At 37.1% G+C, this 26,550-nt stretch overlaps 1 protein-coding gene across 2 annotated transcripts in view; it reads left to right on the top strand.

The window, feature by feature from the left end:
• Positions 1-1,817: 1,817 nt before the first annotated feature.
• The window catches only part of SF3B1 (splicing factor 3b subunit 1), a 38,528-nt gene continuing 13,795 nt past the window's right edge, over positions 1,818-26,550 (top strand). The window contains exons 1-9 of one of the 2 annotated variants that reach the window (XM_063095015.1): positions 1,818-1,896; positions 14,241-14,407; positions 15,963-16,067; positions 16,431-16,545; positions 18,390-18,469; positions 20,064-20,234; positions 23,984-24,221; positions 25,189-25,401; positions 25,671-25,792. In XM_063095015.1, the coding sequence (XP_062951085.1) occupies positions 1,869-1,896; positions 14,241-14,407; positions 15,963-16,067; positions 16,431-16,545; positions 18,390-18,469; positions 20,064-20,234; positions 23,984-24,221; positions 25,189-25,401; positions 25,671-25,792 (1,239 nt within the window). In that variant the 5' untranslated portion in view covers positions 1,818-1,868. Of the gene's footprint in view, positions 1,897-14,240; positions 14,408-15,962; positions 16,068-16,430; positions 16,546-18,025; positions 18,082-18,389; positions 18,470-20,063; positions 20,235-23,983; positions 24,222-25,188; positions 25,402-25,670; positions 25,793-26,550 lie in introns of those variants that run through there. The other variant, XM_063095018.1, reaches the window with a different exon arrangement.

Raw genomic sequence — 26,550 nt, 5'->3', positions numbered from 1 at the left:
CTTGGGAGAGAGTGGCACTGATAACACCAAGGCCACGGGTTCGGATCCCTATATAGGGCATGGCTAGTGTTAGCTCGCTTGGGAGAGCGTGGTGCTGACAACACCAATTCAAGGGTTAAGATCCCCTTACCGATCATCTTTTTTAAAACAAAAACATCTACTGTTAACATTTGGGGGACTTTCCTTTGCATGTATACTTTGTACATGACTGGGATTACCTTGTACTTAAGAATTTGTTTTTTTAAAAAAAACATGAGCCAAGAAATGTAAAGCCTTTGTGATTTGTTTTGTCAACTGGATGAATTCTTTTAATTTGCTCATTATCGATAGATAATTATGACACGCCTCTAATTTCTATTTTTCACCCATTCTGTTTCTTTTATTATTTTAAAATATGCTATTTTGTATACATAAAAGAATGTATGTAACCTATGTGTAGGTTATAAATCATATAATGGATGTCCATGGACCCTTCTGCCAGCCTAATAACTAGAATTTATCAGTAATTTGTATAAGAATCTCGTGTTTTTCTCTTATCTCCTCCTCCTCCTCCCCAACTATTGCTTAACCCAATTATCAAGGAAATGCAAATTAAACAATTTATTTATTTATTATTATTTTTTAATTTTAATCGTAAGGGGATCGCAACCTTCGGCACAGTATGGTCTGCACCACGCTCAGCCAGTGAGCACACCAGCCATCCCTAAACAGGATCCGAACTCGCGGCCTCGGCGCTCCAAGCGCCGCACTCTCCCGAGTGAGCCACGGGGCTGGCCCGACAATTGAAATTTTTAACCTACGAAATTCTTTTACTGATGCTAATAGAAATCCCACCTTTTGTTACTAAACTTTATGCTGAATATTTGAGTTGTAAGTCTATCACGCAGCGAGGTAAACTGATTTCTTTGCGATGGCTCTAACCTTGATCCCTACCTTTTTTCCTAGGTTGCTTCCCGGACCCAACTTCCCTTCTGAGTTCTGTTTTGTTCAACCCCAAAGTCTAAGACAGCATGGCAGTACGAGGTGATAAGTATAATTGATGTCGAGGAAGAAAAGACTGCTGTATTCCGGTCTATTAAAATTCCTGATTTAGGAATAACGTTTAGGATTTAAGAGAGGCATTTCATCAGTGTTAATGCTAACCATGGTTTTCTAGGAACCCATAAAATTAAAAGGTTTTTAAAAGGTGGCAAGATTCTTGCTGTGCAACTTAGTAACTGGGTAACCTTGCACAGTTTATATATCCCTCCGCCCTAGCTTTTCTCTTATTTCTTAAATGGGATTAGCAACAACTTGCCTACCTTACGTGACTATTTGTGAAGTTCAACAGTGTTTGGGCTCCTACCCAAATGATAGGCAATTATTTAAAAAAAAAAAAGGAAAATGACCTTGAACTACAGCGCGAAGGAGGAGACTGTAGTAACTGTCTCCGTAACTAAGCACTGCAACAGCTGAGACATGCTAAGCAAAGCTTTTCTCGAGCCCCAAGATGCCTTCCCGTAGATTTGGAGAAAGGCGATGGCACGTCTGTCTCTTCCAGCCCTGAAACCGCAGTGTTCCGTACAGTGCCTATTCTAAACCGCCCTCGTGGAATGCACTGTGCTCCAGAGCAGCGACTCTCTTAAGGGCATTACGGCTCACTCTGTGCTTTCCTCAGTAACCGTTAAAGCAGCCTCTGGCTCCTCCCACACCCACAATGCACCTGGCGGTTCCATCTAGGTGGCGGCACAGTCACGTGTCAGCCGACAGAGCGCGCTCCCGCGTGGCGCACGCGCAGAGAGCAGACCGAGCTATTTTTCTCCGTGGCAGCGGCGACGAGCGGAAGCTCTTGGGAACACCAGTTCCGTCTGTGTGTTCGAGTGGACAAAATGGCGAAGATCGCCAAGACTCACGAAGGTAAGTGGTTTTTCTCTATTTCGTGCCTTCTTGTGCCGCCAGCCTGCTAAAACACATTTTTCTCGGTTTCTCCCTCTTCCTGTGGCTTCTTTTGTAGAGGGCCGAGCCCGCGCTTTGGGCCTAGGTCGACGCCTCGGCGCCAGCGGCGCAGGCCACTGCCCCGCGTAATGGCGTCCTATTCGTACACCCGCGACAGGGGCTTTGTTCGTGTCAGGGTGCTGCTGCTTTAGAGTTGCTTCTCTTCTCTGACCAGAGAGCCTTGTTTAAGCGGCTTGCTAGGGAGTATTCCGGGGCAAGGGATCAGGGAAACGGGTGTGGGAAGAAAGTCTCAATTGCCTTTCGGCGCTGTTGTCGGCATAGTTTGTGTATAGGAGAATCAGAAAAGCACTGAAATACGGCAGCCGCTTTTCGGGCAGTACTAAGTCGAGTTTGGTAAAACCGAGGCCCGTTACTCCTAAACCTGAGTAGTAAGTGTGTCTTCAGGCTACTTGCTTATTTTTCTTGCACGAAATGATTTGGTGATAAAGTCTGGCAGTTTTTTCCCTCCCTTAATCACTTTTAGTATAACATTAGTCTTTCTCTTTGGAGACTGGTTATTGGAGGAGCAGGAGGAAGAGGGAAAGGCACATTACATTCGTTAGTGGCCGAAGCTTTCAAACTAGTTGATTGTTTTATGGGATAGAGTACACAAAATTCGGGAAATGTTGGGAATAGACCGAAGTCCATTGTGGAGTGTCCAGATATGACAGGAAAATGGGGTCACTTCTCAAAAATGAGGCATGGGAATTTGGAACCGCATTGTTTGATTTCTGACTTGGAATCCGAGATTTTCACTGAACACGAGGTTTCCAGGAGAAAGGGTCACTTTTATTTCTCATGTCCTTTCTAGGAGTGTGGCTCGGTATTAGTCTGTGCGAGGTAACAGACTAAGGTCATCACAGATTTTACAGTCCAACGGGAGAAACAGACGAGTAGGTGTCTTCATGCTCTCAGGAGGCCAACTGAGTGCTTAAATAGAGGTATAAGCAACATGTTCTGAGAACCTGGGTAACGGAGTGATTAACTTATGCTAAGTGTTGTTTCACAGAGGAGGTGACGTGTGCCCGTGCTAAAAGGATCAATCAGTTTTATATTAGGGGAGGACATCTGAGCCTGGGAGAACATCTTGTAACAAGGCAGTGAGTCTTGTAACAAGACAGTGTGTTTGAGTAGTCTGCTGTGAAAGGAAAAGACCGTGCAAGGAGGGAGATAGTAGATGAATCGGCAAAGGTTGGTTAGGACTAGAATGTGAATGGCTTTGAATAGTTAGTCCACCCAGAGGAACTGAAGTCCATCCTTCTGCAACTCACAAAATATGCTAATGAATTGGCAATTACTTTATTTATTTTTTAAAGATGACCGGTAAGGGGATCTTAACCCTTGACCTGGTGTTGTCAGCACCACTCTCCCAAGTAAGCTAACCGGCCATCCCTATATAGGGATCCGAACCTGTGGCCTTGGTGTTATCAGCACTACACTCTCCCAAGTGAGCCACAGGCTAGCCCTGGCAATGACTTTAATATTAGTATTCTTGTGAGTTATTTGGGATTTAAATGCTGCTTTAACCCAGAAGTCTTCTTAGACCTTATTCTTTGGTCTCATTTCACTATCTTAAACATACCTTTTGCAAAATAATTAGAAAATATAAGGATGTTGCTGTTCTTGTTCATTGAGGGATAGATTATTCAGTTGGGGGCATTTTGTAGCTTTCATTACTTGTTTATTGGGCTCTTCAATATAAGATACCCCTGGATAGGAAAATCAAAGTTTTGAGCAGTTTTTCTGCTGCATTTTTAAAAGCGCAGCTAAAAGCCTTGGTCGATTGCAGTTCATTGACCAAAATTGCTATTTTATTTGGGATTATTTCTTCTATCAGTGTGAATTAAGTGATGCCATGAAGGAAATATTTGAACATTCAGTTTTAACATCTGAGTACTGTTTGTGTCCATCACTGTGGAGTATAAGTCAGAGGGTGGTACATATTTAGTAGAAATACACATAGTATTTACATAGCTTCCTACTCCCTTTATGACATTTTCCTGGAGAACTCTAGTTCTTCATGGTCCATCTCTGTTTTCACTTGTTAAGCCATTTCTGATAACGTGGAGCAGAATTAATTTCTTGCCTTTTGAGGGGGTTTGCTACTGTAGCACTCAGTATAAATCTTTATTGTATTATTTAGGATGGTCTACTATGTTAAGGTTTTCTCTTCTACTTAACTGTGAGATTGTTGAGTACAGGAATTATATCTTGGTGTCCCCAGCACCTGGTGCATAATGAGTGCTCAAATATTTAGTCAACATTTATTGAGAGATTAATATATTCCGGAAGTATGTATATTGGAAGAATTAAAAAGCTTCACAGAAAGAGGACACTTAAAGTGACATTTAAAGGATTGAATAGGCTCAGATACATCTATTTGGCTGAGATAGGTGGGAAACAGGACTTATTCAGATATCGGGAACTTCATGAACTGAGAGGAAGAAGTGTTAGGGTAGTATCCAATTAGGGAAGGTTTTGAACACTGCAGGGTTTGACTTTGGCTTCCCAACCACTTCTCTGTCACTGGTTACAGTGCACGAGTTAGATGGAGTCAGGGAGCAACCATTTTTAGTCTGTTGACATAGGTGACAGGAGGACTTGGATTTGAACCTCACTGGCGCAACTTTTAAGAGTGGGTAATAATTGTTTAATTTTTTTTCAAAGTTCTTAATCATCGTATTGCTTTTTTTGAAAGAATTTTTTCTACATCCTAGATAATGTTGTGGGTAAAGACATTTCTTTGTAATTTATTTTTAAAGTAATGTCTGCATAAGTAGTTTGTAGTTGAGTCTTGAGAGGTAAGTAATATTGTATTGAGGCTGAATTAGGTTATTGTTGTACCTTCCTATGTTTCTGTTCACAGTCTTTTCCCATCACTGAGCCAGATTGATGACTATTTTTTTCTTGCTGTCATATTCCTTTCACATATGTTTTTTAGGATCAGCCCTCACATTCTCTTTAACCAACCTGAGTATTTTTAACCCCGGTCAATGTGGCTTATGCTTTTTAGGACTGAAATATCTAAACAGCTGGACTTACCAAATCTAATAAAATCTTTTGGATTTTTTTGCCTGTTAAATTGTGTCAAGTGTATACAGTTATGCATGTGGATAATCATGTGGATAATCTTGCCATCTAGCAGTTCTTCAGACACTGCTGACTTGGGCAAACAAGGAGGTAACTCATACTCTTCTGTCTTGGAAAGGGAAAAAACGTATTAACCAAAAAATTTATATGTTGGCTTGTTTTGCCACTTGAATTGGATTTTTTGGGACATGACAAAGCTGAGAAAGTACTTTCCCTAATTCTGTACTTGAGGAATAGCTGCAATAGGTATAGTTTTATCATTCTGCATCTTGCCAAAATATTTGTTTTCCTGTGTTAAGAATAATTATTGTTTTGATGTTACAGGCTTCTGGTATGAAAATTGCTAGTAAAAATAAAAAGGAAAAAGTTAAACTTGCATGTGGTGTTGATGACACCAAGATCCAGGGTTTGATCTCTGCACCGGCCAGCAAAGAAAGAAAAAGTTAATCTTGCCTAAGGATTTTGAAAGAGGTGGCTGGCCCGTGGCTCACCTGGGGGAGTATGGTGCTGATAACACCAAGGCCATGGGTTCGGATCCCTATATAGGGAAGGCTGGTTTGCTCACTTGGGAGAGTGTGGTCATGACAACACCAGGTCAAGGGTTAAGATCCCCTTACTGGTCATCTTTTTGGGGGGAAAAAAGGATTTTGGAAGAGTTTTTCTACGATTTTGAAAGAGTTTTTCTACAGAATTAATGATTTAGGAGTTGATTTATAAGTGTTCTCTGCAGTGTTCATTACAGTTGCCCTGTTGGGTTTTGTTAAATGCAAAGGTTGAGAATTGGGATGCAGAATATCCTTTCCATTTTTCTGGGATGTGTTTTAGAAGTCTCATATTAGGGAAATGCTTGATTACTGATTGCTTCTGGCTGGAATAAATGTCACTTATGGACAAGACTAAAAGGTGTCGGTGAGGGATTAACATCCTAGGGCTGCATCTCTGTAACGTAATGAACAGCGATTAGAACATTGAAAATCCAAATTAAAATTAAAAGTGAATAAAGAAGCATCAAGCAGGAAGACATGCTACAAGCTGGGCTTAGCAATGTCTGCGGTAGAGAAAAAAAAGGCACAGAAAATATGTTTGTAATTTTAACATTAACCACTTTTTTCTGATTATAAAATTAATACATTTTTAAGTAAATGAAAAAAGGAAATCTGTTTTTTTTTTTTCTTTTTTAAAGCTGACCGGTAAGGGGATCTTAACCCCTGACTTGGTGTTGTCAGCACCATGCTCTCTCAAGCGAGTCAACTGGCCATCCCTATACAGGGATCCGAACCCCTGGCCCTGGTGCCATCAGCACTGTACTCTCCCAGGTGAGCCACAGGCTGGCCCCAGGAAATCTATTTTTGAATGAATTGAGATTCCAAATGGGCTAACTCACAAATTATTCATTGATTCCTTGATTAAAACTGTTAATTAATGCCTATCTTCTGTACCTTCTAGGGAAGGATTTGTTCTCTGATAGTTGAAAGTATGCCAGGGATCAGAATCCCCTTCCAAAAACAAAAATCATTTTGTGGGTTTTTCAGTTGAACGATGACATTTCTTTTTCTGTAGATCATTGGAGCAAATTTAGTGTTTAAATTGTTTGTTTGTGTCTTAACATTTAGAAGACTTTTACATTACCATTAATTAGCAAGGCCAGAAATGAAAAAAAAAGACATTTAGAAGAGGTGGATCATTTTAGGTTCATGATATTAAGTAAAAGAGCAAAAAAAAAAAAAAAAAAAAAATCTATTTGTATTTAATGGATGACTCCATTTCAGAGAAAACAACATTTTTTGTTGCATGGGTTCAGAGCCTTTGGCTTCAAGGGGCTAGAAGAGAGAAAACCAAAGAGTGAGACAGAAGGGCTGAACTTAAAAAAAAAAAAAAAAATCCTTTTTTTAAAAAGCAAAACAAACAAACCCAACCTTTTTATTATTGAAAATTTGCAAACATTTAGAAAGTAGAGTGAAATGAACTCCAATGTACTTATCACCTAGCTTCCCTAATAAATCTAGGGCCAGATTTTTGTTTGATTTGTACACTAGGGGCTGGCCATTTAGCTCACATTGTTAGAACACGATGCTGAGGTTCTGATAACACCAATGTCAGGGGTTTGGATTCCTGCACCAGCCAGCTGCCAAAAAAAAAAAAATGTAACTAGTCCCTTTGATACTTCCCATTATTTCGAAGCAGTGTGTATTTCTAAAATGTGAGGACTTTTAAAAAGTTGCACCATTCTTACACCTAAAATTAATACAATATCCAGTCATTGTTCAGTTTTGCCATTGTCTTATGAACTTTTTTGTTCAGTTTGAATAAAGTTCCAAATAAAGCCCATATATTATGATTGATTGATATGAAGGTACTTCAAAAAGCTAATGGAAAAATTCATATTATCTTTTTGAAGTACGTTTGTATATCTCTTAAATCTTTTTTAATCCATAGATTCCTCCTCCATCTCTTTTTCTTTTTGCAGTTCATTTGTTGCAGAACCTTTGTCCTATAGAGTTTTTGCATAGTCTGGAGGGAAAGGGGAAGGTGGCAATAAAAACACCCAGGATTCCCTCTCAGGCTCGCCCCACTGCTGTTGCAATCAAGATTTTAGAGGCTTCACAAACAAGGAAAGCACCAAGGAAATGATTGGCTCTAGGAATGAGCACAGTTCTGTTTAGGTTGCAATAGCCATGGGAAGGAAATCTAACAAAGGACTTGCACATTCTGGTTCCCCTCCCACCATAATTTTAATGGCAGTAGGTGTGCTCTCAAATTTTTTTTAATTTTTCTTTTTCTTTTTCTTTTTTTTTAATGATGACCGGTAAGGGGATCTTAACCCTTGACTTGGTGTTGTCAGCACCATGCTCGCCCAGTGAGCAAACCTGCCATCCCTATATGGGATCCGAGCCCATGGCCTTGGTGTTATCAGCACCGCACTCTCCCGAGTGAGCCACAGGCCGGCCCCCTCTCTCACAGTTTTTTTAAAAGCTTAACTGCTACCTGAAATAATTTTGTATGACACCCAGTGATACATATACCTTAAAATGAGAATCCCAACTTGATAAAACCCTTATGATTAATTTTTTTTTTTGGCGGCTGGCCAGTGTGGGGATCCGAACCCTTGACCTTGGTGTTATAACGCCATGGTCTAACCAACTGAGCTAACTGGCCAGCCCCCAAAACCCCATTAGTGACAATTTACTCTCAAGGCTCCTTTAGCATGGCTCTTGCAGGCTCTTTGGTAAATACAAGTCTAATATACTTAACTAGTACTTTGATCTCTTGGCTAAGACCTTTTTTTCAAACCATACCCAGATTACGACAATTTGGGATTTGAAGGACTACCCATAATTTCAATTTTAGAATTCTAAATCAACTATCAAGATAGGGAATATCTGCTTCTTTTTGAAGATTTCAGAATCAGTAGCAAAGAGTCCACCATGTATCCCTGCCAAACCCCCAATTAGTAGATTTTACTGAAGATGGGAAGGAGGGTTGGGGCGGGGAACAGAGTCAGGCTTTCATTCAGAAAATGTGGTAGCTTAGAAATCCACATGAGATATTTCTACCCTCTGGTGATACTCCCTTTTCTAACCCCACGTAACTCTGGATTTTTACTAATGTCACTTGTCCCAGCTTCTCTTCATCTTATTTTCTCTTAATCTCCTCCATTCCATATCTTAAAATTCTTCTTCCTCTGTTATGCAGAGCTAATTCAGCTGTCCTCTGCTCTTAAACTTGCATAAGTAATTCCATCAAAAGGGCTTTCTACGTTTCTTATAAAGTTAAACATTTTCTTACTATAAGACCCAGCAATACCATTCCTAGGTATTTACCCAACTGATATTAAAACCTATGTTCACACAAAAATCTCTGCATGGCATGTTTACATTAGTCTTATTTGTAATTACTACAAACTACGAGCAACTTGAATGCACCTCAACTAGGTAATGGGTAAACACACTGTAGTACAATAGAATACTACTCAGTATAAAAAGGAACAAACTATTGATACACGTAACACCATGGAGATTGGAATATTTACGGGTTCAGATGGGTTAAAGAGTACCAGCTCTTGAAAATGTACGTGTGGCCACTAAGAGGTCTTTTTCTTCTTACCTAGTCACTTGCAGATAGTTTCCATTTTTCTGTCTTCACATCTGAATGTCTTGAACTACAGGGAATCCAAATTGGAAAGAGATTAGACTGGAGCAAAGGATTTGTTCATGTTGGTCATAATAGAAGTAGGGAGAGATTAGCATAAACACTGACTTCTTTTGCTGCCCCAGCTGAGCTAACCAGCTACCCTCCTGAAGTCTTTTAATATTTTGTTCATTTCATTGTACATGTTTAAGGGGTACAGTGTGTTGATTTGGTACATGCATACATTGTATAAAGTTCCAGTCGGAATAGTTAGTATATCTCTCACCTAAACATTTATCATTTCTTTGTGGTTATAACATTTAAGGTCTTTTCTGGCTGTCTTGAAATATACCATATTATTAGCTACTGTAACCCTAGAGCACCAGAACTTATTCTTTCTGTCTAACTGTAACGTTGTAACTTGGTAACAATTAACCAACTCCTCAGCGCCACCCCCACGCCTATGCCTTTTTCTGCCTCTGGTAACCACTATTTTACTGTTACTCTCTTCTTTTTTAAAAAATTTATTTTTCTTAATTGACCCATGATAGTTGTATTTATTTATGGAATACAATATATTGGGGTACATTCATACTGAGTGCAATGATCATATCAGGGTGCTTAGTATATTCATCACCACAAACTTTTGTCACCTCTTTGTGTTGGGAACAATCAACATCATCTCTACTAGCTATTCAAAGATACACAGTACTTCATTGTTGGCTTGTAGTCTCATTGTTACAGAACACTAGACCTTATTCTTCCTGTCTCTGCAATTTTCTATCCACTGACCACACTCTCCCCGTCCCCTCAACCCCCTCTCAACTCTCCTTTCTATTCTTTAGTAACCATTATTCTCCTGTTTACTTCTGTGCAATCAACATTTTTAACTTTAATATTTTGGATCTCTGGTTACTCCTATCCACTGACCACACTCTCCCCGTCCCCTCAACCCCCTCTCAACTCTCCTTTCTATTCTTTAGTAACCATTATTCTCCTGTTTACTTCTGTGCAATCAACATTTTTAACTTTAATATTTTGGATCTCTGGTTACTCTTTTTGATATGTGCTCTCTCATTTCTTTTTCATACTTGTTAACAAATTTTATACATTGATCATTTATTGTCAGAAATGATCTAGTTACACATTTTTAATCAGTTCAGAGTTAAGAAACTATGGGAATACTCACATGCCCGTAGCTATAATTTAGTGTTAGCATGGAAATTATGGAGTTAGAGACAATTTTTGTCTTTGTCAGAGATGTTCATTGTCCCAAAAATTTGAAGTTGTAAATTTTACAAACCTTTGCTGGCATACATAGGGGAGAGAAAAATTTGGAAAGTTATTTTTAATGACTTCTACAGATTGAAAATTACCTTTTTATTATGAAGTATTTTAACGTACCGAAAAGTATAGGACAAAATCTAATGAGCACTAGAATCCACTGCCCAGCTTTATCAGTTCTTAATATTCTGCCGTATTTGTTGCACCCATTTTATTTATCTGTTTTGGAAATGAAACTTCGGACACAAAGTTACCTTATTTATGAACATAATGATATAAATTTGTTTGCTAATAAATATTTGAGTGTATTATGTTGGTATTTTGGCATATAGTTTATTACCTAGTTTTTAATCTGTGATTATATAACAAGCCGCTGAGTTTTATGGAATCTGGTGTCTCAGTTTTGTAGATGATGTGATGTTTGTATAAATATGATGTAGTTTACAGTTTATTAACAAAACCCATTTACTTTTTGAACTTTTATCCATAATTTCAAGCAGAGCAGGAAAATGCCTAGTTTGCATAAAATATTCAACTATACTGCCTGTAGAAATTTAGTAATGAACTCCCCTCAGAGTTCACTAACTAGCTGGCCAGTTAGCTCAGTTTGTTAAAGTGCAGCCTTGTAACACCAAGGTCAGGGGTGTGTGGATCCCCTTACTGGCCAGCTACAAAAAAAAAAAAAATCCAAACACAAAAAAACCCACTAACTACAGGGCTGGCTGGCTAGTTCAGTTGGTTAGAGTGAGGTGCTGATAACACCAAGGTCAAGGGTTCAGATCCCGATACCAGCCAGCTGCAAAAAAAAAAAAAAAAAATTTCACTAACTACAAACAGCTGCCTAGCCACAGAAGACTTTGGACGAGGTAATTTTATTACTTCATTTTGTTTTAATAGGAATCCAGTCATGATTTTCATAGATTTTATAAAACACTAATTCAGTATTTTATGAACCTTTGTAACTAGAAAACTGTAAAAATAAAAAAAAAAGTGGAAAACTCTGTTGCTAATCAGCAAGTATATAAAATCAGTAGGTATGATTCAATAAATGAAAGTAGTTCTTGAATAAATATATTATCCAAATGAGGGACCAGTTCTTGAAAACTTAGAATGGGAAAAGTTCTTCAGAAGGGAAATAAGAAAGCTGTCTGTTTCAAGTGAGGGGAAAAAAGCAAGTTGCACAGTGATACATATAGTATGATGCAATTTTTGTAAATCGATACTTCTTTCCTATTTTTTTGTTGTATATGAGGTACAGAAAAGTGTAAAGTGATGTTCTAAATAGGAAAGTTTGGTAGGGGTGGACTGGGTCTAGAAATGGAGGAGTAAAGAGCCAGGTAAAATAGTTTCCTGGGGCGTATGTTAATTATGAAGAATCTTGGGTTCTTAAGTTGTCTTAGGTAGAGGGTCGGAGGCCTAGGATTCCTCCTTTGTACCAGGTGCATCATGTGATTTCGATGTAGGTGGTCATCAGACTACGCTGATGCCTTAGAGGAGAGATTGCAGACTACTGTTTGGGTGGCCTGATTTATGTTTCTTGCCTGATTCCTGATGGAAGTAGCATTTGTGGTTCTTTTGAAAAACCTATTTAGTTAAACATGATACATACACCTGGTGGTTTAGGAAAAAAACGCCTCAAACATTTCAGAAAGGAAAAAATGAAGAGTAAATCTCCACTCACACTTTCGCCAGTTTTCCTAAACACAGAGAGGTTGGTTCCTTCTGGGTACCTCCGGGAATAAGAAAGTGCCTGAAAGGGAGGTGAGATGGAGGGAGCAAATGTGGATTTAAAACTTTTTTTTTTTACATATGAAACTTTAGACAGAAATGAAAGTAGAGGTAGTAGGAAAAAGAACCACCCTGCTCAAGTGAAGATATTTTGAGGGAAGAGATGCAGGAAAAAGTAACATCTGTGGAGATGGAGGTTCTGTGACACACTGTAAGAAGTTTGAGATCTAGTCACAATCTGGAGGCTGCTAAGTTTGGCAGTAAACCCATTCTATCATTTTGAATTCGTTAAGTCCGCTTCTTTCTTTTCATATGGAGAAATGTGGCCCAGCTTTGCCTTGGACTAGATTTTCTGCTTTAAACCACATTTACCTTGAGGAACTACAGAGGATTTCCTCACTTAGCTGGGGGGAGATGCAGTGGGGGTGGGGGGCGGATAGGAAGGTTGAGCAATTGCATGATGCTGTTTGAATCTTATCTTTTGATCCGTGCAACCTAGTGTAAGGGAGCTTTTGAAATAAAGTGCCTTGTGTCAAAGGGCTTAATTCAGTTGGACAGAGGTAATGGCTGGCAAAAATTGAAACTTCTATTTGTTAGGCCACAGGAATAATTTGCAATAGAAACTATTCATTTCTTTATATATTTCTTTATTATTCAAATTAGTAAAATGAAACAGGTTGTTATTTAAAGTTTGCTGGTGTCAGGAAAGACTAAAAAAATGGTAAGGCTAGTCTGTATTTTTTCTATTTTTATTTTTTTCAAAAAAAATGTAATTTTACTAATATTACTGTTTTACATTCTAGGATGATGATATTGTGAAGCAGTTGGGCGGGGGAAGGGGAAGGAAGTGGGATGGAGAGAGGAGGGGCGGGATTAAAGCCTGTGGGGCCCCCCCAATTCCCACAGGGGAGAAGACTAAAGAGTGAGAACTGAATGTAGTTGCTGGTTCTTGACTGAATCTTGGATCAAGAAGGAGAACATGTGTAAAGGATGTTACTGGGACAGTTGGGGAGATTTGAAGTTGTGTTTGTTGTATATTGTTAGATGATACTGTTAACAGGGTTTAATTTTTTAGCATGCTTATGTTGCTCTTGTTATGTAGGAGAATATTCTAGATATGGAAATACATGTTGAAATATTTAGGGGTGAAGCGTCTGTAATTTAGTTTTGTGTTTTAATTTTTTAAATTTTTTGGCACTGGCCAGTGTGGGGATCGAACCTGTGACCTTGGTGTTACAAGGTTGCACTGTAACCAACTGAGCTAACTGGTCAGCCCCATAACTTATTTTTAAACAGTTTAGAAAAAGTATACTACACACATATGTTTGCTTTATCTCATATACATCAACAATTGATGAATATAGGTGAAGGGGAGGTATGTGGGTGTTCATTGTACTATTTTAACTTTTCTCAGTTTTGAAAAATTTCAAAATTAAAAGTTGGGGGAAGTTTGGAAAGCAGTTGAGAAGAGTTTAGGTTTCAATTACCAGATCTCTGCAGCTTCTAAACATCAGACCTGTGGGTAGAACATAATACTTAGGGGGGAGATGTGGCAGCAGTTCATTCATTGAGTGCTTAAGTGTTTTATGTTTGTCATTTTATTTAATCCTTAAAATCTTTATGTTCTAGGAAACAGATACATAAGTTAAGTAAGTTATTAATTAGTAGAGAAAGAGCCATTATTTGAAGGCAGACATTTTCAACATCAAAAGTAGTATTTTTTCAGTTGGGGAAAGGTTTGGAATTCAATAGTAATTTGTAAACAAACTTTGATTACTCATTCTTAAGGTGAGAGTAATTTATAGTTGATAAGATAGGAAGCAACTCTTCTGTACCATTACTATTGTCTGTTGGGGAGGGAGAGATGTATTAAATGTATGTACTTGGTATAGTTCTACTAACCTTGTTCGTGGTACAATTATTTTAAATTTTATATATTTAAAAGAGTATTTTGGTAATACCAAGCAGAGAAGTGCATTGTGTTGAAAGTTCCTTGGAAAATGAAATTAAGTAAGTCTGTATCATTTTTCTTATAGATATTGAAGCACAGATTCGAGAAATTCAAGGCAAGAAGGCAGCTCTAGATGAAGCTCAAGGAGTGGGCCTTGATTCTACAGGTTATTATGACCAGGAAATTTATGGTGGAAGTGACAGCAGATTTGCTGGATATGTGACATCAATTGCTGCAACTGAACTTGAAGACGTAAGTTACAAATTGTACAAGAGGCAAGCATTTTTTTTGAGGAAGAGTAAGAAATATAAAGGAATTTTCTGTTTTGAGTCTTCTAGTTTAATCTGGACAGTTTTGGGGATTGGGAGATCTTTTAGAGGATAAAACTACTGAATGTGTCCTTTCTTTCTAAGCTACAGAAAACTTCACTGGAAGTGCTCAGTTCTGAATCTTTAAAGACTAGTTTGTTTATCCTACAAATCATTGACTACTGTAAAGTCAACAGTTGTAAAGCAGATCCCTACTGTTATGCTCTATTTAGAGTAGCCCATTTGAGATGTGACTTGATTGTAAATAGCTATGTCTTTATGACTTGATTTCTGACTTGTATTTCATGCTGTTTGTTTTTCTCCTCTTGGTTTCTTAATACAAGTGGAATTTTTCTTACTTAATATCCATGAGCTTTTCAAAACTGTTTCAGTTACTGTGGAGGATAATTGCCTCTCATTTTGAAATGTATCTCTCAAAGTGTTTCTGTGTTTTCCACATAGCTTCTATTAGACCACTCCAAACATCCAGGTTTGATGAAATATCTGTACATTTTTTTGTGAGATTCACAGACAGACTTTATTTTATATATCTAGATTATCAAACTGGTTATTTTTATGAAGTTCAAGTCACATTTTACTTTTTTTTTTGCTACATTTTTTTTTCCCCTGGAGAGAAATTTAAAAGTCCCAAGGGTAAATTTCTAGAAGCCAATCACAGACAAATATTTTGGATTCTCATACTCTAATGGTAAAAGACCATGATGGCTATATGTTCCAGAAGCTGAGGGGAAAATTGTCATTTAATGTTTTTTTCCCCCTGACCAGTAAGGGGAGCGTAACCCTTGGCATGGTGTTGACTGCACCACCCTCAGCCAGTGAGCGCACCAGCCACCCCTATATAGGATCTGAACCCGCGGCCTCAGTGCTGCCAGTGCCGCACTCTCCCGAGTGAGCCATGGGGCCAGCTGACATTTCATTTTAAAATAAAATATGGTGTTAAGATCTTCCTGAGAATTACCCAGTGTTGCACTTTTTATACTAGAAAAGTAACTAACACTGTTATGTTTAAACATACAACTAGGGAAACAAATACATTTAAAATTAATTACTTTTTACTTATTTCTGTGGTTGTTAAATCATGCTAAAAAAAATGAGTGGAAAAATCAAGGAAACTAGAAACTTCTACATAACATAAGCTGTTTGTAGTTGCCAAATTGGAAAAACAAATTTCATCGTGCCTTCTGTGAGAAAATGAAATGTTCAGGTTTTTCTAGTCTATACCTACTTAATTTTAATTGACTTCAGCAGAAAGCATTCCTTGTTTAATAATTTTAACAGAGTAAAGAGAACTAAATTTAATTTCTTAAATAGCTTTTTGGAATGAAAAGAAAGCCTAATAGGGTTTACGAATTTTATGAATGAGGGTTTAGACATCACACCATCAGTAAATTTTATTCATGTTGTAATCTTTGTATATTCCTTCTAATTTTTAAGTTCTGACATTTTGTTTGTGGCTTTTTGGGGGGGTTTCATTTCAGGATGACGATGACTACTCATCATCTACAAGTTTGCTTGGTCAGAAGAAGCCAGGGTATCATGCCCCTGTGGCATTGCTTAATGATATACCACAGTCAACAGAACAGGTGACTTTTTTAAAAATCATAGTTTATTCAACTAAAGAAAAATGAATGTCTCTATTTCCATGGCAACCCATAAATTTTAGGAATAGGTTCTGAGAATGTTTTGAGGAGAGTTGATTTGTGAGAATTAGAAATAATTTATTTTGTGAAGGTAATCATTTCATGAAGCATTGCACTATGGAAATGTGGACATGTCTTATTTGTATATGCCTTATTTTTTCATATTAACATTTGTGAGGTGAAACAGAATATTTCTTTTATTAGTGGGTATGTATGAAATATTTCTGTGTTTTATAATGCTCTGATTTTTATGATATTCTGCTTATTTATTTAATAAAGTATTAAGTGAAACATACCTCTTTACAGTATGATCCATTTGCTGAGCACCGACCTCCGAAGATTGCAGACCGGGAAGATGAATACAAAAAGCACAGGCGGACCATGATAATTTCTCCAGAGCGTCTTGATCCTTTTGCAGATGGTAATTCTTTGTCACTTTTCTATAAGTATTCAGAAATTTATTTGTATTAAGTTGTCTTTAGCCCTTTGGTTTTTTTTGGCATGCTTATGAATTTGCTTTTCTTTTTAAAAATCCCCCTTATTATAGATTTGTATAGATTTGGTTGAAGTCACAGATGCCATATTCTTCATCTTTATAATGCAAGTTTTCTTTCCAGGTAGAAGGACAAGAAAATAATGAGCCAATGCCATAGAAACGCAAAGGGTTAAAGGTTTTTCTTTTACTTTTGTTTTGGGTACGCTTTCTATACTTTGAACAAATGTGTTTTTCTGCTCAAAATACTTTCAAATTATTTAAAGTTTTCATCCCAAATCCTAGATTTTTAGGATTGTTACCTTTGAGTAACTGTTTCTCACACTAGAGCTCCCCAATATTGCTCTAAATATAGCTTAGTAAATGCACCTACTTTGCTCTAAGCATACTTAAAGTTAAAACAAAAGTATGTATACAAAGACTTTGGTATTTTTAATAGTTGGAGTCTGTTTTGCTAATTTTAGTGTGCAAGTCAGCACAGGGGGCATAGTGAACCTGATGGAAGCTTTCCTCAGGTGAGTGAGTTTCACAATCAAATTTAGGTGCCTGTTTCTTAAAATTAGATTCTGGTGCAGGTTTACAAATTAGACTTTCAGCCTGCATGAATTAGTAGGGATATTCTTTTTTTACTTGCATAATTGTAATTGATTTAAACATGTATGTCAGAATTCACAGGCCCATACTAACTGTCCTTAATTTCTTTCCTACAGCAGTACTGCTATATGCCAGTCCTGTCTGCATTCTTAAGGGTGCAGTTCAACACATCCTCTCTAGATTATGGTGAAAAAGTATTCCAAAGGAAGTCTTATCAGAGCTAGTGTCAGAAAGAATGACACTACCAATTGGGCATGATCTTCAGCTTAGGAAATGTCTTAGAATTTTATTATTTTTTTCCTAAATTGTGATGCTATACTACTTGTATAGCTAATTATCACATGTCGGAAGTATAGTGTGCCTCTGTGAATCTTATTATGTACTGTTTGGGCTTCTTTAAGATATTTTGACGTTTGAAAAGCAAATACTGGAACTTGAACCAAGAGACTAACACATCTCTTTGTATACCACTTTTCTTCTGTGTGCATCATAATAACTGGTAGAAGTAATATATTTCAAGTAATATTCCAGTTGTAATTTATACTTTCGAAGAAATAAAAATATGTTTTCTGGGTCAAAACTTTTTCTAAAAAAAGCATGAAGCCCTTTTTAGTAATGTGACATCAGAATAAGATTATAGGTATATTTTTTAAAAATCAGATTTTCTAAACTACAACTGTTTTAGAACACTGTATGAAGAACTTATCTAGTCATAGTTATTTGTAGTTAGGATTTTAACAGCTTGCAACAGGTAATGTTTTGAATATAAATATCTTTCCAAAGTGTTACTAATGGTAAAGAGATAATTTTCTAGGCTTCTATTCTGCTGCTTGAAGTCAGAACTGCTGATGGAGACAAAGGCACGAAAGTGTACGTATTCCGGATTAGCAACCCAGGAACCCATCACTTCTGAAGACTCTAAACTGTGCTGTCATTTTGTTTTTATATGCATTAAAATATTTGTTTTAAACTGCTGTAGATATGTTTGTGTTCAAACAGGTTAAATTGATCAGCAAACTCAATAAAAAGTAAGATGTATAATTATTAAAAGTTTTCTATCAAAAAGTAAATTAAATGATTATGGAATAAGATAATATTAGAGCAGGGCAGATAAATCAGTTGAACTTAATTATCCTTTATTTATTGTACTCTTGTCCTGTTGCTGTTCTTTTCTGCAGGAGGGAAGACCCCTGATCCTAAAATGAATGCTAGGACTTACATGGATGTAATGCGAGAACAGCATTTGACTAAAGAAGAAGTATGTGAATCTGCCTCTTATTTTAATGGTTGTGAAAGAATGTAAAGAAAATTGAGATTGAGAGATTTATATTTCTTTTTGGCTATTTGCTGCACAATTAATATTTTGGTAGTATTAATAAAACTTAATTTAAAACTTAAGTTGAGAAAGAACCTTACTCTAGAATACTACCACCTTCCAAATTAAACTTTTCATATTTCTATTTCCTTTTCTAGTCCTGGGCCCGTTGGCCATATATGTACATAATGTATCTTACAGTGGATGTATCTGGGGAGAGAAGGTTGATGGTGTATGTTGGAAGCCAGTGTGTTAGGGAAAAGTCAGATAATTACATTATTTCTTGAAGAATTCCTAATTCTTCCATAAGATTCAGTTTGGATATGGATGGAAAATTAGGAATAATTTCTTTTGGTCTACAGAGATCACTCCATTTTGTTTTAATAATTAGCCTACGTAACTTTATGATGAATATATAATAGATCTGTTTATTGTATGAGTTAAGTGGGGTAATGGAATTCCACTTTATTTATTTATTTATTTATTTATTTTGTATATTCTTTTATTTTTTTTTGTCTTTTTGTGACCGGCCGCACCGCGCTCAGCCAGCGAGCGAACCGGCCATCCCTATATAGGATCCGAACCCGCGGCTGGAGCACTGCCGTGCTCCCAGCGCCGCACTCTCCCGAGTGCGCCACGGGGTCGGCCCTATTTTTTTATTTTTTAAAAAGATGACGGTAACGGGATCTTAATCACAAAGGCTTTACATTTCTTGGCCCATGTTTTTTTTTAAAAAAAACAAATTCTTATATACAAGGTAATCCCAGTCATGTACAAAGTATACATGCAAAGGAAAGTCCCCCAAATGTTAATAGTAGATGTTTTTGTTTTAAAAAAGATGACCAGTAAGGGGATCTTAACCTTGGTGTTATCAGCACCACACTCTGCCAAGTGAGCCATGGGTCGGCCTTGGAACTCCACTTTAAAGTCATAGGGTGAATTAAATGTGCATTTGTTATGAATAAATTTTACACGATGTTTACATAGTTGTAAATATAAACAATTTTATTTTCACTTTCTACCATTTTTCTATCTTGATAAATGCTATTTATGAGTTTTAAAGAAATCCCTATTTTTCAGGGGAAGTGTTCTGGTTTTCCACTGTTGATGAAGATTTTACTTCATTAACGATATAGAGTGTTCTGTGTTATAAATTATATACTTGTCTTGTTTAGAAAGAAAGACATTTTATAAAACTGGAAATATAGAAAAGAGGGAGGATAAGGACCACCAATAGCATAGAAAGCAGAGTGAGTGAAGTATAAAATAAGATGTTAAATAGAAGTGAGTGTACTAATGACATAAAAATATATTTAAAGTTTGTTTGTTTGTTTGTTTTAAAGATGACCGGTTAGGGGGTCCTAACCCTTGACTTGGTGTTGTCAGCACCATGCTCACCCAGTGAGCTGATCGGCCGTCCCTATTTGGGATCCGAACCCGTGGCCTTGGTGTTATCAGCACCACACTCTCCCGAGTGAGCCCTATTGAAAGTATTTTTAAATATAAATATTCACTGCATTTTAAAATGTTTTTTCAGCGAGAGATTAGGCAACAACTAGCAGAAAAAGCTAAAGCTGGAGAACTAAAAGTCGTCAATGGAGCAGCAGCATCCCAGCCTCCGTCAAAACGAAAACGGCGTTGGGATCAAACAGCTGATCAGACTCCTGGTGCCACTCCTAAAAAGTTATCAAGTTGGGATCAGGCAGAGGTAATTTCTTTTTATTTTTTATTTTTAAAAATTAAATTTTATTTTTCTTGGCAGCTGACTGGTACAGGGATCAAGCCCTGGGTCTTGGTGCTGTTAGCACCATGCTCTAACCAACTGATCTAACCGGCCAGCCCCTTATTTTTTGTTACTACTATTTAAATTTTTTTCTCTGTTAAGTAGTGTATTAGTCTGCTTGGGCTGCCTTAACAAGATATCCAGACTGGGTGGCTTAAACAACAGACATTTATTTTCTCACAGTTCTGGAGGCTCGAAATTCAAGCTCAGAGTGCCAGCAGGTTGGTGTCTAGTGAGGGCTCTTTTGGGTTGCAGATGACTGCTTTCTTGCTTTTTCCTCACAGCCTTTTTTCTGTGACATAAACTCTATTGTCTCTTCTCTTCCTCTAAAGACACCAGTCCTATCAGTTTAGAGCCCCACCCTTATTAACCTCATTTAACCTTAATTTGCCTCCCTCAAGGCCAAGTCTCTAAGTATGGTCACATTGGGGTTAGGACTTCAACATATGAATTTGAGGAGGACACAGTTCATTCCTTATCATGGAGTAAAGGAATGTTCCTTTTGGAATATTGAATATAGACATGCATGTTACATTGTGGAGGCTGAGTAAAATAGTGGACTGATTTTCTAGATGGATAATTTAAGCCTCTGACCACAGGCAGCAAACAGTAATGCTACTACTTTCCCTCTGGCTTACTCTCCTAGAGGACTTTCTTTTTCTTTTTAAAAATATATATAACATAAAATTTGACATTTTTACCATTTTTAGGTGTACACTTCAGTGGCATTAATTATACTCTCATTGTTATCAATCATCACCACTATTTATTTCCAAAATGTTTTCATCATCACAAGCAGAAACTCTGTTATTATGAGAAATAACTCTGTTCTCCTCCACAGAAGACTTCTTTATACTACGTCAAACCTTCAGTATCTTCTTAGCTTCATTTTTAGTTGATGACTTTGCTTCCTATTTTTCCCTAGAGACAAGCAAAGTTCTAAATGTTCCCACCATAAAATCTACCAGTATGCCTGTGTCTGTTCTCATCAACTCTGCTTTCCTTCCAGCATATTGATGTGAACTGTTCGTACAAGTTGGCCCCATCTAAAGCTAACCTTACTCCTTATTTGCCATTTTCAGTCCTCTCATGCTATTGAAGGACTCTCATGTAACGTCGTTTTTTTTTTTTTTCTCCATACTAGATTATCATGAGTAGCAAACATATTTTACCTAAAATTCATTATCTTTATTTATTTATTTATTTTAAAAAGATGATCGGTAAGCTTTTTCTAAAGCTAACGAGCCACTCCTATATAGGGATCTAAACCTGCGGCCTTGGTATTGTCAGCACCTCATTCTACCAAGTGAGCCACGGGCCGGCCCCTAAAATTCATTGTCTTTTAAAAAGAAAAACCCGCAGAAAACCTTTCCTTGACCCTCACTTCCTCTTCAGCTGCCATCTAATTTCTGTCTTTTTGCCGTGAAATGCTTTCAGTGAATTGTCTATACTTGCTGTCACTGCTTATCAAGTCCTAGTCTTTTGCCTGTACCATTTTATCTAAAGTCCTGTCAAGGTCACTTGGCCATGTGGTTGTGTTCACAACCAGTTACATATTTCTTTGTTTCTCCTCCACTCCTCTTGCTTCACTTTACTAGCTCTTAAAAAGGAAAGGGGGGGGGGGTCAACCACCTTGTTGCTAAATCCAAAAGTCTATTCTCAGTCTTCATATTACTTAGTATATCAGTAGTATTTGATATTCCTTGATACCCTTTTCTCTCTTAGCCTCTGGGTTTAGTCTTTTGGTTCTCCTCACTGGCTACTACTCCTCAGTCTTGTTTGCTGCATCATCCTCATCTTCCTTACTTCTTGGGGTGCTCTAGTGTTCAGTCCTTTGAATTCTTTCCTCTTTACATTCCTTAGAATCTCATTTTGGTCTTCACGTACCATCTGTCTGAGATAACTTTCAGATTTGTAAGTCTATCGCCTACTTCTCAGTTCCTCAGACTTGTATATTTGTTCAACCTGACACATGTACTTGGATGTTTAATAAGCGTTTTTTTCAATATCAATATTTCTAAAAAAAAAATTACTGATTTTCTTCATTCACTCTCCCCCTCCAGCCTGCTCCTTTATTCTTTCCCATGTCTGTTTGGCTCAAGCCAAACAGTTAGGAGTCATCTTATACTCCTTTCTTAATCTCTTACCCATATCCTATCCATAACACATTTTGTTGGCTTCTTTAAATACAGTCAAGATTCAGCCGCTTTTTATGACCTCTGTCTCTACCACCCTAGTCTAAGTCACTATCAGCTCCATCCTAGACTAATGTAGACTTGTTTACATATCAGGAAAAAGCCTGTCTATGACAGTATTTTCCCAAAGCTAGAATTGGGATATATTAAACCTAAAGTGGAATTTCCAAACAACTTAGCTAAAGATAGATCCTGAGGACTTTCCATTTACTTGCTGATATATGAGAGAATTTGGTTCTGCTGTATGTAAGTAATTACTTTAATTCTGTGGTTGACATTCAGTGCTAAATTTTAAAAACTGAGAAAGAGAAACTTGTCCTGTTGCTATCTGTTTAACTATATGCACATGATAACTAGACACGAGTTGATATCTTACAAAAGCTGCAGAGATTCAGATCATGTTTTCTTTTATTCTGCTCATTTAACACAACTACAATAAATAGGAAGAATTTATTTCCCACCTTTTCTTCTAATTCAGCAGAAATGGCAGATGCCAAAACTGAGATTTTGTATAATTTATGTGCTTCACTAGAACTAATTCAGAATTTCTCCACCCTGAGTGATATATAGACTCTTTTAAAGGAAAAAATATTGAGTCTTAAGTTTTTACTGTTATTATGAAAATTGGCAAACATAAAGCTAGATAGAGCTCTTGCATCTATAATCTACAAGGGCATTCAACTTTAAGACAGATATATGAAGTATGTTATAAATACTATTGAATACTTATGAGGCATTATTTAAGTACAAATTTTGTTTTGCTTACGTTAAATCACCTGCTGCTTCAATATCACTATGTTATGCCCTACAACACCTACTACTTGTCCCTATTCAAACTACCCATGGAACCTTTGATGTTAAATCTGCCTCTAATCTTTTTTAGTCTTGCCAGCATCACTTAGGGTAGTATTTGGTACAAATGTGATTTTTAAATATCAACTCATCTCAAGGATTGAAATCATGTGGCAGTATCTGGTTATAAGATAATTTCCTAAGTGATCTAAAACATGCTTAAACACATGCACATAAAATTGAACAAACCATAAAAAATAGTATTTCTTAGAACTCATGAATTCCTTCTTCCCCAAATCATATGTGTCTTAAGCCTCACTTTGAGAAGTACTGATGTAATTAGAGCTGGAAGTCGTTGATTGCAGATCTAGACAGAGAAACTTTAGTGATTTTTCCAAGGTCACAGAGCTATTAGTGGCATATCAAAGGTCTTACTCAGAATATCTTATTTTTTAAGTTAGGACTTTTCACTCCGGTTTAAAACTTTAAATTGTTTTTGGTCATAAACACATTTGCTAGAAAGTAGGTGTCTTTTCAGCAGGATAGTCTGCTCTAATTTTTAATTAACTATAAAAAATAGGACTAAAACATTCACTTTTTAAAAGTTTTTTGTTTAATAGGAATTTTCTAGTTATTTCTATGTGGGTGAGTAGGTGTTTGAAATAAATTTTTTTTTGCTTTGTTAAGACCCCTGGGCATACGCCTTCGTTAAGATGGGATGAGACACCGGGTCGTGCAAAGGGAAGCGAGACTCCTGGAGCAACCCCAGGCTCCAAAATATGGGATCCTACACCTAGCCACACACCAGCGGGAGCTGCTACTCCTGGACGCGGCGATACACCAGGCCATGCAACACCAGGCCATGGGGGTGCAACTTCCAGTGCTCGTAAAAACAGATGGGATGAGACACCCAAAACAGAGAGAGGTACTTCTGGTGGAGTCTGGGTGTGTGTTTGAGTGAAATGTTGACTTGATGAGTGGTATGTTTACAGACTGAAAACATTTTCTCTAGTCCTGTGTAGTTAGGTATGAATAACCAGCTGCTTTGGGGACAAATAAAGAACTGAGCAGGTATTATGCCTCTTTCTTGAAGAGGTTTAAGATTGATTTTAAGAAGAACCTCGGGAGAAAGTAAAGTTTTGGGGGCGTAACCTTTTTTATTATAAAAATACGCTTAACCTAAAATTTACCATTTTAACCATTTTAAAGTGTCTAGTTTAGAGACATTAAGTACATTTACAGTGTTGTGCATTCCTCACCACTCTTCATTTCTAGGACTTCCTCATCATCCCAGATATAGACTCTATATCCGTTAGACAGGAACTCCCCATTCCTTTCTCCTCCAGTAGCCTCTACTCTGCTTTCCGTCTCAGGATTTACCTAAGTCTCTGTTTTTTGTATAGATGTTCTGAAGCTTTATTAACTGTTTGTGAGACTAGCTGTGGCAAATTAAGATTTAATAGTACATCCACTGTATTAAAATCTTGTAAAAAGTTCTTAGTGATATATGGGGGAGTGCTTCACACGTAATGGATGAAAGAAGCAGTATAGAAGTGTATGCAGAGTATCTCAGTTGAATGAAGGAATGAAGGAAGTGGGTTAAGATACACACTGTGGGTGTCTTTGTATAGTAATGTTATGGATGGTTAAAAAAAAGTTACTTTGCTCTATTATCCTTTTCCTCAGTAGTTATTATGTATGTTTTTGTAATCAGCATAAAAGAAACAAAAAATAGTGAAAGGAGTATAAACATGAAATGGAACATTAAAACTTTAAATTTGTCTCCCTTTTAGGAATATCTTGTTGAACTTGATCCTTTTGGGTATGTTAGCTATTGGAAAATAAATAATATTGTTTCAGCAGTGGTCTTAACTCACTCTTTCTCTTTAAAGATACTCCTGGGCATGGAAGTGGATGGGCTGAGACTCCTAGAACAGATAGAGGTGGAGATTCAATTGGTGAAACACCGACTCCTGGAGCCAGTAAAAGAAAATCACGTTGGGATGAAACACCAGCTAGTCAGATGGGTGGAAGCACTCCTGTTCTGACCCCCGGAAAAACACCAATTGGCACACCAGCCATGAACATGGCCACCCCCACTCCAGGTAGAAACTCTCTCATTGGAGATAAGTGTTTTTTCTCTTGGAAGTATTTTAATTTTTCTCTTTTGTGGTTTTTTGTGTGTCATTAATGCCAACTTTTAGCAACAGTGAAGTTATATAAAAATAAGTCTTGGTTTGCATTTATAACATATTTATAATATAAAAGCAATTAAATATTGGGGTTGATCTTAACTGTCTTATATCCCAAGGACCTGTGTAATAATACAGTGTTGCATTATGGATTATTTTTTAAAAATTGCTTTTCTTGGTAGGTCACATAATGAGTATGACTCCTGAACAGCTTCAGGCTTGGCGATGGGAAAGAGAAATTGATGAGAGAAATCGCCCACTTTCTGATGAAGAATTGGATGCTATGTTCCCAGAAGGATATAAGGTAGTAACAGGGAATATGAATGAGGTGGTATTTAGGACGTGAATTTCATTTTAAATATTTGTTTCAAGTTTGCGTTGACCTTGCCCAAATTTACTATTGCCTTTCCATTCTTTTAGCTATTTCCAAGTATGTTTCAGTTCTAAAAAGTAACAGACATGAAAAAAAAATGACAAGCTTTTATTACTTTCTGAAAGTGAACAGTCTCAAGGACTGTAGGGGTCTATGGGCCATCCATACTTTGGGAACTGCTGCTGCTTTAGTTTACCAGCAGTCCAGGATTAAGCTCACATTATCATGGTTATTTTACTTGGTGCCTTCAATAAGGTTTTGTGTATTTAAGTTCATGGATTGCCAGTGAACACAAGTTGTTCTTTACCATAGCAACTTGACATTTATTTTAAACTATAAAATTTTCTAGATACCTGACGCTTGGGGAATATTTGCTGGTTTAAAGACAGTCTCTGGTCATATAGCTAGTGTTATAATCAGGGCTGAAACCTAAGTCTTCTGATGGCCTTTACAGAGCCTTTTCTGCTAAGGACTATTGCTTTTTAACAGTTTGTATGTATGGGGTTTTTTTTTAACCCCCTCTATTAGGTTTGTATTAGAATATTTCTTTCAAGTGTGCGTGAATTTCTACTTTAACACTTCTTGTAGCTTCCACATAATGCTGTGGAATGTGTTTCTCAGTTGTAGTCATTGATTTACTTAGTATTAATAGGAAAAATCCTTATTAGTGAATATAAAGAATAGTAGAC

Source organism: Cynocephalus volans, chromosome 1 (assembly GCF_027409185.1).
Source record: "Cynocephalus volans isolate mCynVol1 chromosome 1, mCynVol1.pri, whole genome shotgun sequence".
Lineage (NCBI taxonomy): Eukaryota > Metazoa > Chordata > Mammalia > Dermoptera > Cynocephalidae > Cynocephalus > Cynocephalus volans.
The sequence above is the reverse complement of the archived record's forward strand: the minus strand, read 5'-3'. Positions and strand labels throughout refer to the sequence as shown.